The sequence below is a fragment of the Schistocerca cancellata genome, chromosome 4, assembly GCF_023864275.1.
Source record: "Schistocerca cancellata isolate TAMUIC-IGC-003103 chromosome 4, iqSchCanc2.1, whole genome shotgun sequence".
In the NCBI taxonomy this organism is placed as follows: Eukaryota; Metazoa; Arthropoda; class Insecta; order Orthoptera; family Acrididae; genus Schistocerca; species Schistocerca cancellata.
In genome coordinates this window covers 125,359,681-125,373,917 of record NC_064629.1, presented here as the reverse complement: position 1 = coordinate 125,373,917, position 14,237 = coordinate 125,359,681, and the positions used below count along the sequence as shown (strand labels likewise).

Below are 14,237 nucleotides of genomic sequence, written 5' to 3'. Positions count from 1 at the left end.
AAACTACAATCCTTACAGTACTTTGTTTAGTGTCTGTTGTTTCTAATAATAAGTTATTTTCAAACTATAAAATACACAACCACTGTAACATACAACTGCTGGCCAACAATGAATGATGGAAACATTTAAAAACACAGAGAGACAGGCATTTACCTCGAAGGAGTTCCTTGAGAAACTTGGCTGGGAGTGGGGCTAGTTGGCTGTGAGGCTCCAAGAGGAACACAATAGTAGGGTTCAATTTCTTCAGAGCGCTGCAGCATGGACGGATAAAGCTTCTCTGATTTAGTTGACCTATAATTTACAAATCCCAAAAAATAAATTCTGATTAACCCTCAAGTGAGGACAGTCAAATATAGATACAATCTACAGTGGAGAAGGGGTGAAATAAATGAAAAATGGTGAATGTATATATATAAAATAAGAAACAAAATAAGTTTTTCAGTGACCAAACTCGTTAATAATAAAAATAAAAAAGATGTTTCTAAAATATTAATAAATGATATTAAAAGAAGATAAGAAAAAAATTATTAACATACTTTTATTTCTCTCAAATAATCTCCACTGGCCACAATGTATTTTTAGCAAACATCATAAAGCTTCTTTTGGAACAATCTTCTCTCTCTCTCTCTCTCTCTCTCTCTCTCTCTCTCACACACACACACACACACACACACACACACAGTCAGCAGCTGAAATTGTAGAGGGTAAAGAGATGCAAATCACTGAATAGCCTCACTTTCTTGAAAAGATGCTGGGATATGGACACTGTAGCTAAATGCCTTCAGCTGATGGGACCCATATAACACGGAAAAAGGTCTCCAAGGCAGTAAAGCATTGCTGCAGGGAAATATTCATAATACATGCTACAACTTTGAGGTCAACAACAGGAGACTGATTCAGATGCAACTTTTCCTTGCCAGAAAATTGGAAGCAGTGGTCCGAGATAATGGTGACAGGTTCACCAACCAACAAGCTACCAAATCAAGTGACAGTATCTCCAATAGATAGACATAGTAGTTCAACACTCCAGATATAGGCCTTCCTATGTTATCATCTACTGCTGAAAAGCATTGGGTGGTGGTCAACTATCCAAGCCATACTCTTAGTAATGTCAGTATAAAAGTCCTGGCCAAATAGACAAATTTTACCATTGCACCTAAATATGTTCCAAAAGAAAATATTATTGAACCAGCAAAAGCTTTGTTACATTAGTTGCCAAGAGTCAACGAAGAAAACGTTGGGTACGACAACTGATTTTTATCATGTTGGGAAATGAGGATTGATCTGTTTTACTTGGTAAAAAAGAAAAGTCTAAAGCCAAGATCACATATACTTTCCTTTATTTTCAACAATCAGTTTTGACAGACCTTGCTGTTATCTTCAGATCTTCAAAAATTCTGTTAAAAAATGTGTTCAGGATTCCACCATAATGCCATCTAAGGTGGATCAGCAATAAATGGAACATGTCAAGCTAACTAAACAATGTGCTACTATGCATTTTATTGTATATTATAACAATATTTTGAGACGGAAATTTGCTACTCACCATATAGCGGAGATGGAGATACTGAGTCACAGATAGACACAACAAAGAGACACTCACAATTAAAGCTTTTGACCATTAAGGCCTTCACCAACAATACACACACACACACACACACACACACACACACAAATGTAACTCACACACACAACTGCAGTCTCAGGCAACAGAAATGACACTGTGGTTTCAGTTGTCTGAGACTGCAGTTTTGTGTGTGTGTGTGTGTGTGTGTGTTGACAAAGGCCGTAATGGCTGAAAGCTTTAATTGTGAGAGTCTTTTTGTAGTGCTTATCTGTGATTCAGCATCTCCTCTATAAGGTGAGTAGCAACTTTCCTTCTTATAATATTGTTATTTTATATTGTGATTTTTCTGATGTAAAAATCATCTGTGAGCATTACATGTATGGACATGGCCACATACACAAGTTGCTTTATGATTGTAAATGTTTTATTGTCGACAAACCTTTGCATAAGTTGCTACATTTTATCCACTAACATGAGAACTTGGCATGAGGTTCCAACTCTCTTGCATACATTTTTTTTAAAAAAATTGAAAACCTGAAGATGACAGCAAAGTCTGTCAAAACCGATTGCTGAAAATAAAGAAATATTTAGGCAATCTTGGCTTTAGGAAGTTTTTTTACCAAGTTACGCAAGACACTTTGAGGATCCTTAATTGTGTAAATCCACCGAAAGCAAACATCACAATGGAAAAATGAAAAGTCATCATGAAACTGAAAAACAACTGTGACATAGTTGTTATATAAGGAGAAAAGAGAAATACCACCATCGTCATGCACATGACATTACAGCAACAGAATGCAGGACTTAGTGGACCCATTTGTAAGGAACTTGGGGGAGATCAGACAGCCAGAATAATCAAAAGACACACAGCCTGCTTTTGGACTCTAGAATTGAATTTCACATGGCAAGAAGACTCATGGCACAGATTCTAACAGTACTCAAGGTACACAAAGAAACTTACCCCTAAGAACCATAGTCAATGGAACAAATTCATCGACCCACTTCCTGGCTAAAATTCTGACTCAGAGGCGGTGGCATTTGGTAGGCCACACAGTCATCCATCAGGAATTCCATCCACTTCATTGCACTTTTAAAAGACGAGTGAATACTATCAATAAACCTTATGGTGAGCTTCAACATCAAGTCCTTATAAAAAAAATGTAACAGATAAGGAGACCATCAACATTCCACATCAATGTGTGGTACCCGATATCTGTGAATTCATGCAACAGTGTTTAGTGACCATGTACTCCAGATTGTAAGGGAAGTTTTATGAGCAGATGGATGGTGTAATTAAGGGATCTCCACTCTAGCCAGTTGAAGCAGACATATTTTTGGAAGTGTTCAAAGAATCAAGAGCTCCAGTCTGCATTGTTCTGCCCCAAATATTAGCTTTAGTACATGACTATTGTCATCTGTACATAAGGTAAGGAGACACTTCATAACTTCCACCTCAACATCAATCGACAGCATGCCAGCCGGCCACAGTGGCTGAGTGGTTCTAGGCACTTCAGTCCGGAACCACGCGACTGCTAAGGTCGCAGGTTTGAATCCTGCCTCGGGCATGGATGTGTGTGATGTCCTTAGGTTAGTTCGGTTTAAGTAGTTCTAAGTTCTAGGGCACTGATGACCTCAGATGTTAGGTTCCATAATGCTCAGAGCCATTTTTTTGACAGCATGCCAAGATCCAATACGCAGTTGAAATTGAAGAGAATGGAGCACTTTCCGTTATCAGAGCGGAAGTGTATAGGAAGCCCGATGGCAGAACAATATACAGTATTATGGAATCACAAAATAAAACTAAAAGGAGGGTGAGACACAACCAAAGCACAAGCAGCAACAAAATCAAAGTTACACAAACCTCGAGTCTATGACATCAGCTGAAAGTCCCCACCGCTGCTACCCAATCGAAATAAGAGTTCAGTGATGTTCCTGATAAACTGAGTCTACGAGCAGGATGCAATTATACTGCGTAAGATATGAATGCGGCAAATACTCAGTAGTTGATACGTTGTCCTAATGAGGCATACTTATAACAGTTGCCAAACCGTTGGTTTTATAAGCCACAAGACTGTGCAGTCACACATCCATACACATTTTATTGAAGATGACACTGGCTTTGGATGCCTGCACCCACATTTTCTCTTATTACTGAATAAATTATGATAATGAAAAAGCATGTATGATATACAAATAATGACTGAAACGACAATCTCATTAAAAAGAAAGTGCTGAATGTGAAATGAGGACATACAACGTGGTGGACACTGACTTTACTCTCATTCTTCTTTGGAGTGGGAAGATCAAGCACAACTGAGCAAATTTATGAAGACGCAGCATTCCTGGTTTTAGGACTGGTTTCATTGTATGAGGCTCTATTGAATGGTGTACCAGATTTGCTCAGCTGTAATATTATTAACAATCAATTTCAAAGTCCATGAACTTCATCAACATGCCTCTTAAAGTAGCTACCATAATCAGTGTCACAAGTACTTGCTCTGAAGAAATATCATATATAACATTGAATACATTAGATATGCTGACATTCAGCATCATAGTAATTATGCCACAATAAAGATGAAGTTGTTCTCTTGAGCAGTATATGAGAAAAATTCTTATGTGTGTCTAATATACAGAATGTATTTAAAAAGAAAGATGATGAGACTTACCAAACAAAAGCGCTGGCAGGTCGATAGACACACAAACAAACACAAACATACACACAAAATTCTAGCTTTCGCAGCCAACGGTTGCCTCGTCAGGAAAGAGGGAAGGAGAGGGAAAGACGAAAGGATTTGGGTTTTAAGGGAGAGGGTAAGGAGTCATTCCAATGCCGGGAGCGGAAAGACTTACCCTAGGGGGAAAAAAGGACAGGTATACACTCGCACACACACACATATCCATCCGCATATACACAGACACAAGCAGACATAAAAATGTCTGCTTGTGTCTGTGTATATGCGGATGGATATGTGTGTGTGTGTGCGCGCGAGTGTATACCTGTCCTTTTTTCCCCCTAGGGTAAGTCTTTCCGCTTCCGGGATTGGAATGACTCCTTACCCTCTCCCTTAAAACCCAAATCCTTTCGTCTTTCCCTCTCCTTCCCTCTTTCCTGACGAGGCAACCGTTGGTTGCGAAAGCTAGAATTTTGTGTGTATGTTTGTGTTTGTTTGTGTGTCTATCGACCTGCCAGCGCTTTTGTTTGGTAAGTCTCATCATCTTTCTTTTTAAATATATTTTTCCCACGTGGAATGTTTCCCTCTATTATATTAATATACAGAATGTTATATACAATAATCCTGTTGAGCAAGAACTTGTGACATTGATGAAATCTGGTAACTATAAAATCAATTGTAACTGAACATTTGATAACTGAGAACACAATTGTTAATGGGAAGTAAATTTTGTGAGTGGAAAAAGTGTATGGAAGAGGGATCCTCCCACATCATCAACTCCTGTCTGTTCATCCAGCACATCCAAAGTTCCTGCAATTCCAATAGCCTAAACGTCCGTTACTCCTATTTTCACTTCACTAGCCCCAAGTCACGCTTACACTTACTCTTGCATTTCTCTCTTCCTTTTCAAGTCTTGTGGCATTTAGCCCCTTCTAAGCTTCCTAATACTCCTTATCCTTACTTTACTATCTTGTTCTATAGTTTGTTTTATCTTTCCTCGAGAACTTTCTTTTTGTTTGTTAATTTTATAAATGGCTTCCTTCTTCTTGTCCACTTTATACACTACTGTATGTATGGAACAACTTCTGAATCCAACTACCTGCATTTCAATCCTGTCCCTAATACACCAATGCTACTGCTAGTGACAGTGGCATATGGAGCCAGTACACCAGCGCTACTGCTAGTGACAGTGGCATTATGGAACCAGATGTGTGTTCATTTATGTTTATTATTCCAACTTTGAAAATGTATTAAGAAGTCTAGCAGGTACTGCTACTTATATAATGAATCATCATCTAACACTTAATTTTGAAGGTGAGAAGTGGTCTATCCTATTAATAATTATTTATTTATCTATTGCGGTATTAAGTGAATCACCTCTTCATTAGTGCTTCCTGCTTTTATCTGGGGAGCTTGTCTCCATGCAAAAGTAGATCCTTTCTGAGGTGATGTGGATAAGCACTCCCTCTTTGATCATCTGATTCACATGAAAATGTGTATCGGATGGAACAATTGGGACAAAATGAAAGCACACTTCCAACCCAAAGTGTGACATGACCAATTCCAAAGGGTGTGTGGCACACTGGATGATGTATCATGCATGAACAGAGCCTTAGGGATACCGGGCGACCTCTCTGAGTAATTAGCCTTACCCAACATGGGGCTTGCTAGTGTGGACCAACATATATCCCCTATACTCATGTGACCAAAGTGTATAGCATAGTAGAAAAACAAATAAACTTAGGGATTTAACCTTCAAGAGACCTCAAACACCCAGAAATCATGTGCCGAGCCAACTGAAGGTGTTTCGACAACTGGATCAGGGGAGGAACCAGATCTGCCTTGTCTCGGGTACAGGGGAGGAAACTTCTTAGAGAACAAAGAGAAAAGGACAGAAACGAATGGCTTCCTATAAACATATGGAGGGAACTAAAAGATCTTTAATCTAATATCCCAAAGAAAACACTGTCTCGAAGTGAAAGGGATAAACAGGCTCCTTCGACCTCTATGACAGGCAGCAAGGGTGTGTTATTCCAAATTCACAGAAGAAATACAATCATGAAAAGCTGAGGCAGAAAACAGGGAATCAGTACTATAGTACTGTAGTCTTGGATTTTAGTAAGACAGTTGTTCCACAAAACTACCCTCCTGTTAGCATCACCTTACAGCAGGAGGAGCTAGTACAGATGGCCTATTTTGGAAAAAATTGTGGAGGACACACATCAAAGCTCCAAATTCAAAAGGGTTTATTTCAGGCCTGGTCAAACAGAGCTCCACAAATGTTCCAGCTGCACGCCTGCCTAGTGCTCTGAGAGCAGCGGTGATTTGGGCTGAGGGTAAGGAGGAACAAGGAAAGGTTGCAGCCAGACACTGCTAGAGCAAGGCAGCTGGCTTGTCACAGTTTGCTAACAATGGAAAAATCAGCTTCATGTTCATCAGCTGAACATTTACCAGAGTACAAGGTAGTCATTTGTGGACCAGATATAACAGATTACATTTCATTTCAATAATTAAAACGTATCACCATGAGTTCCCAAACAGATTCCAAGACTTTGCGCGAACACTGATTTTGATTGATTTGTCAGACCATTATCACTTTTGACTGCTGATGTACTTCATTACTTCTAACTTGAGCTAATAGACTTACAGTGTAGTACCTGGCTCAATGACCTGTTTCTCCAGTGCATGAAATTTACAAGACTAACAGAATGTTACACCAAGAACAATATCCTCAACTGCACAGAGAAGCTGCTTATATTATTTCCATGTTTGGTTCAATGTATGTGTATGAACTTTTTTTCTATTATGAATTGGGAAACATTTGATAAATTAATAGACTTTAATCTGCAGTATGTCCATATATTTAACTGTATAATGAACCACAGTTCCAGATAAATTACACCTTACTCTAAAATTGAAATGCCTATCAATTTGTAAATATCATAACTTAATGTTAAATGCCTGTATGTAAAGGCTTTCATACATCTGCTCACTGTATTAGCAATGTGTAATGTACTGTCTGAATTAGGTAGTAAATTTATTGCTTTGAGAGAAAAACAAAAAGTTGACAATACACAATAGTGATAAAATGCTGCTTGTAACAGTACGTTGCAATATTCACCTCTTAGAAGTGATCACACTGTGTTGCAAACACATCTTCCTAAGTTTCCCATGTGTACAACCTTCAGTTATAGTTGTCTCAGTCACACAGCTGCTCAAATAGTGCAGTGGTGGCAGAAGCCAGAGCGCTGAGCATACTCAGCTGCGTTCACAGAGTGATAGCGTGTTCCTTAAGTGGAAATCTTGGCTAGGACTGGTCTATCTGGATATAGGTGCTCTAATATTTGTACACGAGGTAATGGGGCAGTGGACTGGCTGAATGAGATGTTGCTCAAGATAGCTCCATGGGCTGAGGCGAAGTTGCTGGTCAAGACATCTGCTGAACAGTCAAGAACGCTACAATATCAAACTGGGTACCAAAGCTACTTAAGGATGTTCCCCCAGACAAGCTATTAGAGAAAGTACCAATTCAGAACCATAAAGTCTTGACAGAGGGCCACAGGACCATTAATCACAAGGTTGGAACTGATGACCAAACCCTTCTGGCAAAAATCTAAGAGACATCCTTGAAGGTAATGCGGAGCAAGACCTAAAACTGTATTTAGAGCTCTCACAGGTGACTGTCAGTGTGATTAATGACATCAAAGGTGATAATGGTGGCAAGCTGGTGGCTGGAAGTATTGCAGATAAATCTGCAGCACAGTAAGAGGGCAACAGTCATGTTCTGCGAAGACAGGATGTGGATGTGGCCCTAGTCAAAGGATCCTATTTGTATAAAAAGGCCATATCAGGTTTTGGAGGAACTGAAAGTAAGTTGACTTTGCAACTAATCTAAAAATCTCCAGAATATCCATTTTTGTTACAAATGGAATTTCATTCATACCAATGGTGAACTGTCCTTGGGCTTAGTGACCATCACAATGGAGCAGCGTAAGTAAGGGAGCACAAGGGAAATGGTATTGTCCTCAGCATACGTCCCTTACAAGGACAGTGCTTCTACACTCCAGAAAGTGAGGAGACTGAAAAGACAGCTGCTTGAAGCTGAATGAACAACTACTTCTTTATTGTGATGACAATAGCCAAAAGCTCATGTGGGGAAATAGCAACACCAACAGCAGAGTTGAGTACCTACATGAATACCTGTCAGACAGCAACCTAGAGATCTTGACTGTGGGTAAGAAATCTACCTTCAACAGTAGAAGAGAAAAAGTAATTCACATAAATTTTGGGGCTACCTTAATAGGTAGCTACATCAACCAATGGCATGTGGCAATGGAACTATCCTAGTCTGGCCATATGTACATTATGTTTAACCTGGAAATGGGTGTTAAACAGACTAAAGCCTACAAGTACAGTTCCCTAGAAAGACCAGCTGGAATTCAGATAGGAAATAGCTGTCTATGTGAAGTTAAAACTTCAATAAGAAATCCAGTAGACTTACAGGAATTGACAGATGAAGTAATAGCTGACATCATAACATTGTATTTAGGACACTGCCCGATCATCAAGAAGTATATAAACAGGAATGTACCATGCTGGAATGAGAATATGGCATTGCAAAGAATGTACATAAGAAGAGTGTTTAACTTTGGAAGAAGGAAATGACAATGGGCAAAATAGCAAGAAGCCCTTGCTAAATACAATCTTGCTGTCAAGCAAGTGAAACAATCATCCCAGAAGGTATTCTGTGAAGGGGTGGAGGCGCAGCTGCCAGAGCAGATTTCACACAATCTATAGCATGTTACCAACAAATATAGGAGGCATACTAAGGAGGGACGATGGTGAGTATACTAGGTCAGCACGTGAGACACTGGAAGTGCTCATCACTCCCCCATGGGACCGATGACATCACTGTTTGGTCCCCTGCCGTAAATCAACAATTCCCCCACTGCATTCTCGAAGTTGGTTCAGACAATAATACAGCCCCTGCGAGGTACTGGTTTATAAATAACCAATGGGAGAACTGGGAATCTGTTAAGAAACCTGTGTATTTTGAGAAAATTTGGTGGGTGATGGAAACATTTCAACCGTTTAAGTCACCAGGTCCAAATCATATCTTAACAGCTCTGCTGCAACAGACAGGAGAATGATTAATCAGACTCCTATGCAGACCATTTACAGTCACTTTAGCTGCAGGAGTCACTTCTAATGCTTTGAGAACAGTGAAGGTTGCTTTCATTCCAAAGGCAGTGAGACTTGATCATACCAAAGTTAAGGAAATAGGATTAATCAGTCTGTCCTCCTTTCTTCCAAGGACATTAGAAAAACAGATTAGTGTGCACGTTAGGGAAAGGATGTTAACTGAGGTTCCTTTACATGGAAACACTGTGCATATCAGTCAGGTAAATCATGTGAAACAGTACTTCATCAACTTGCTGGAAAGGTATACTATCAGGAAATAGCACTCTGCAGCTTCCTGGATATTGAGCGGGCATTCAGCAACCCAATCTATGAATCCATGATTATCGTTGGAAAAGTGTATGGCATCAAGAGCACTATATTTAGATAGATAAAGGCCATGTTCAGTACGTGAAGGACAGAAACTACGATGATGACTGTGAAAATGGTGATCGACACCGTAAGAGGTTGTCTGAAAGGTGGGGTCTTGTCACCACTACTGGTGGATGAGCTTATTACGGAGCTAAATGCTAAAGACTGTTTTTGCCAAGTGTACCCACACAATTTAGCCATGGGAATACTTGGCAAATATGCAAGTATTGTAACAACATTGGCACAATGCAATCTGAACGTTGTGAAAAACTGGTGTAGGATACGGGATCTAAGGGTGGGAAACTATTGTTGTACTGCTCACAAGGAAGCATATCCAGGACAGTCATTGGAATCTTAAGCTCTCTGATGAAATTTTACAAGTAGAGAGGGTAGTAAAGTATCTGGGGATAATGCTCGATGTGAAACTAACACGGACCCCTTATGTGAATAAAGGATGCATCTTCCTAGGTAAAAGGTGTGTCCACTATGAGCATATGTAGGGGGAAGAAAAGGGGGGGGGGGCAGAGCATGCACTGATTTTGCACCTCTGTAATAATACCTACGATAATTTATGGGGCAACAGTGTGGTGGGGAATGAAGAAGAGCATAAGGTGACAGCTAAGGAGCTCAAGAAGATGTACAGATTGGCCTGCCTAGTTACAAGGGATGGAATTAGCAGCACTCCCACTGCTGAGTTGGAGACCACACTGGCCACACCCCAATCACATCTTTGGGTTACAATGAAGGGTGCAGCAGGAACATACAGGGTAAAAACTGGAAATTCTTAGGATTTTTAGAATCCAACGCTAATATAATGAATGTAGAAAACATAGGAATGATCGGAGAAATTCCTGCTGAATATACAATAATTTCCAGCTGCTTCAATAAATCTCACTATGACACCTTAGGAATTAGGGAACAGATGAAGAAAGAAACACAGCACTGTTCAGGTGATTTAGTCTGTTTTACTGACGGGTCAAAAACAGACCAGGGTGCTGAGCCAGGGCATACACAGCGCAGTCTCAACTGGAGACCACAATCTTTCTACAGAATCTGGCTACGGTATTCCAGGTGGAGGCATGCATTCACCTTCAGAATTTCCACGGGTGTTACAAGGATCACTGCATGTACATTCATTTTTGAGAGCCAAGTAGCTCTGAAATCTGGATCAGCCTCTTCAATAAGATCAAAGATCATCGCATAATACCACAAAACCTTCGTGACAGAGAGAGAAAGCAATGAAGTAAACATTCTGTGGGTCCCTGGTCATGAAGGAATTAGTGGTAATGAACAAGCTGATAAGTTGGCCAGGGCAGGGGTGATGACTCAATTCGTTGGGCCGGGACCTGTTTTAATCGTCACTTGGGCGATGGTAAAATCTAAACTACATACCTGGATCAGGAGTTAGCATGTAAAATATTGGACTGAAACCCAAAAACAAAAATATGGCAAACTAATGATGCTGAAAACTGTGTTTTAAGAGAAGTTCTGTAATCATGGGCTCGAACAGGGGGTACATTAAACTCACGGTAGGTCTAATGACTGGCCACGAGAACTTCAGGGAACACCTGCACACGAGTATAGACAAAAAAGGCGCTAAGTGCAGACTACGTGGTACAGGGAATGAAACTGTACCACATTTAATCTTCCAGTGTGAAGCACTGGAAGCCAAAAGACACAAAATACACTGAAGGGAAAAAAAATCGCAACACCAAAAAACAATAAATGTAGAGTAATGAAATTTCGGGAATACAGTCGTCTATCTACACATTTAAGTGAGTAACTGCAAGATCACAGGTTAACGTAAGTGCGAGATAAGGCACTGCAAATGTGAAGTGCTGGTACATTAATAACTGGTGTAACCTCCATAATGTTAAAGGCAAACATACAAACAGGAATGCATTGTGTTGTACAGTTGCCGGATGTCAGTTTGTGGGATAGACATTCGTGCCTGTCGTACTCGGTCAGTCAATACGTGGACGATTAGAGCTGTTTGTGGTTGAAGCTGGTGTTGTCATCTGATAATGTCCCATAGGTGCTTAATTGGAGACAGATCTGGTGGTCGAGCAAGCCGAGGCAGTACGTAAGACACTCCGTAGAGCATGTCGGGTTACAACAGCGGCATGTGGGTGAGTGTTATCCTGTCGGAAAACACCCCCCGGAATGCTGCTCGTGAATGGCAGCACAACAGGTTGAATCACCAGACTGACATACAAATTTGCAGTCAACGTACGTGAGGTAACTACGAGAGTGCTCCTGCCGTCATACAAAATCACACCCCAGATGAAACGAAACGATTGTACGGCATTGTCGGCCGGGAGGCCCCACGCGGGGAAGTTCGGCCGCCCTAGATGATAACTCCAAGTGTAGGTTCAGCGCGTCTAGCACAAAAGCAGGTCGGCTGCACGCCCCCAACTGGCCTTCTCCTAACCGACACTAGGACATCACTTGCACCGAGACAGAACTAGCTTTCATCAGAAAACACAATAGACCTCCAGCCTGCTCTCCAATGAGCTCTTGCTTGACACCACTGAAGTCACAAACGTTGGTGTTTGGGGTCAGTGGACTACATGCCGAAGGATGTGTGTCTCGGAGCTCTTCCTGAAGTAAGCAATTTTTAACAGTTCATTGTGTCGCTGTGGTACCAACTGGTGCTGCAGACACATTGTGACGCACCAGAGCCATACGCTGAACACAATGGTCTTCCCTCTCGTGCCACATCCTGAGCCCAGTCTTCTTGTGACCATACATTCTCGTGACCACTGTTGCCAGCAATCACGTACAGTACCTACGTTCCTGCCAGCTCTTTCTGCAGTATCACACACGGAACATCCAGTTTCTCGTAGTCCTATTACACAGCCTCGCACAAACTCAGTGGTATGTTGATAATAGCCTCTCTGTCACCTGAAAGATATTCTCGACTGACACCAACTCACCACATCCGATCTCTAAGATAATCAATGCCCCCGACCATTACAGGGTGTATTTAAAGCAAATTTGATTTGCATCATCGTAGTGATGCTACTATCGCCACTCTTATTTGACTGGCACGAAATCTGAACAGACATCATCTTTCAGATGTGGAGACACACTTACCAACTTTTGTTTATGTCGCACCGACTCCTCGGTGTTGCGATTTTTTTCCATTGGTGTATCTGGGTAATTGATTTCTGAAGAAACTGTGCCTCTAACAGATATCTAGTCAAGGAGCTCCTACTATTCTTTACGGGTACTCGTTGGCTTTTCCAGAACGGCAAGGAGAGATGCCGCACAATAAACTCTAGTTTTGTCTCCTCGGTTAAATCGAAGCAAATCGAGTGAATCACACTACTTATACTTGAAATTTTTACAGAACTCCCAAATTTGCTATTTATTAAATTTGTTTAAAGACCAGTGCTGGAAGTTATTCTCAGATAGTGAACCGAACTACGCTCTGTACTCCAAACCCATTTGTTGCATTCCACCATCTAAAGTGAGGCAGCCAACAAACCACGGATTGTTTTGAAGGGTGACCCACAGTTTAACAACGATTCTGAACCGTAGTGCAACTTGGCATTTTTCACATCGACAAATGTTGCCAGAGGTGAAAGAAGTGATAAGTGATAGATCAAAAAACTAAAAATGACCAGGGAGCAAACCCACGACCACTGGATTAGTAGTCTGGCACTTTACCACCACTTCTCTATTGAAATGTAAGGTTGTATGCAACATTTGTATTGTATAGTGCATGTAAATGATAATTGTTTGACAACTTTTATAATTGGCATACAACACTCCAAGTTTGGTTCCTTCTCAGTTTACGGATGGATCGAACTACATAGTGCTGCATGTCAGAGATTACCTAGTACCATCATTACTCACTCACTCCTCTGTTTGATTTGAATACTTATCAAGGGAAAAGTAACATTTTCAACAAACTTTATGAGCAGATAAAAGTTCTTATGGCATTTAACATCCTTCTGGTCACAATCTCTTATGCAGGATCCTTATCGGGAAATTTTCCATAAAATCAAAGCAATCCATTCACACTCTCTACAAATGGTTCAAATATTTCTCTACTTCATATCGCTTGCTCCTAGATATTAATCTGACATGACCTAGTCAAGAGGTTAATTACAAATGCTGTGGCACCAATTGCTCTCTTTTACTGTAAACTGTGGACAAATCAGCAAACAATCTTGAGAGAGAGGCTCACTCTATTTGAGAGAGTATTTATATCATAGTGTCTCTCAAAGTTTTAGGTCAAAACCATAAAGATGGTAAAGGATTACAATCTAAGTATTTTGAGGCAATAAACTAATGGCTGAAAATTAATATAGTGTTTTTGCTAACTTAAACAACTTGTACCTTTTGGTGCAATAGTGGATTGTCTTGCTGAACAGTAACGATGAGCTCAAGTTATTGCTACAAAGGTTATATCAAAAACTGTTCAAAGTAACATCCAC

General features: G+C 40.5%; 1 protein-coding gene across 4 annotated transcripts in view; it reads right to left on the bottom strand.

Moving 5' to 3' along the window:
• Positions 1 to 14,237, bottom strand: part of LOC126183309 (protein sickie-like) — a 701,479-nt gene that overhangs the window by 94,682 nt on the left and 592,560 nt on the right. For all 4 annotated transcript variants that reach the window (XM_049925155.1, XM_049925156.1, XM_049925154.1 and 1 more), the window contains one exon: positions 154 to 291. In XM_049925155.1, the coding sequence (XP_049781112.1) occupies positions 154 to 291 (138 nt within the window). The remainder of the gene's footprint in view (positions 1 to 153; positions 292 to 14,237) is intronic.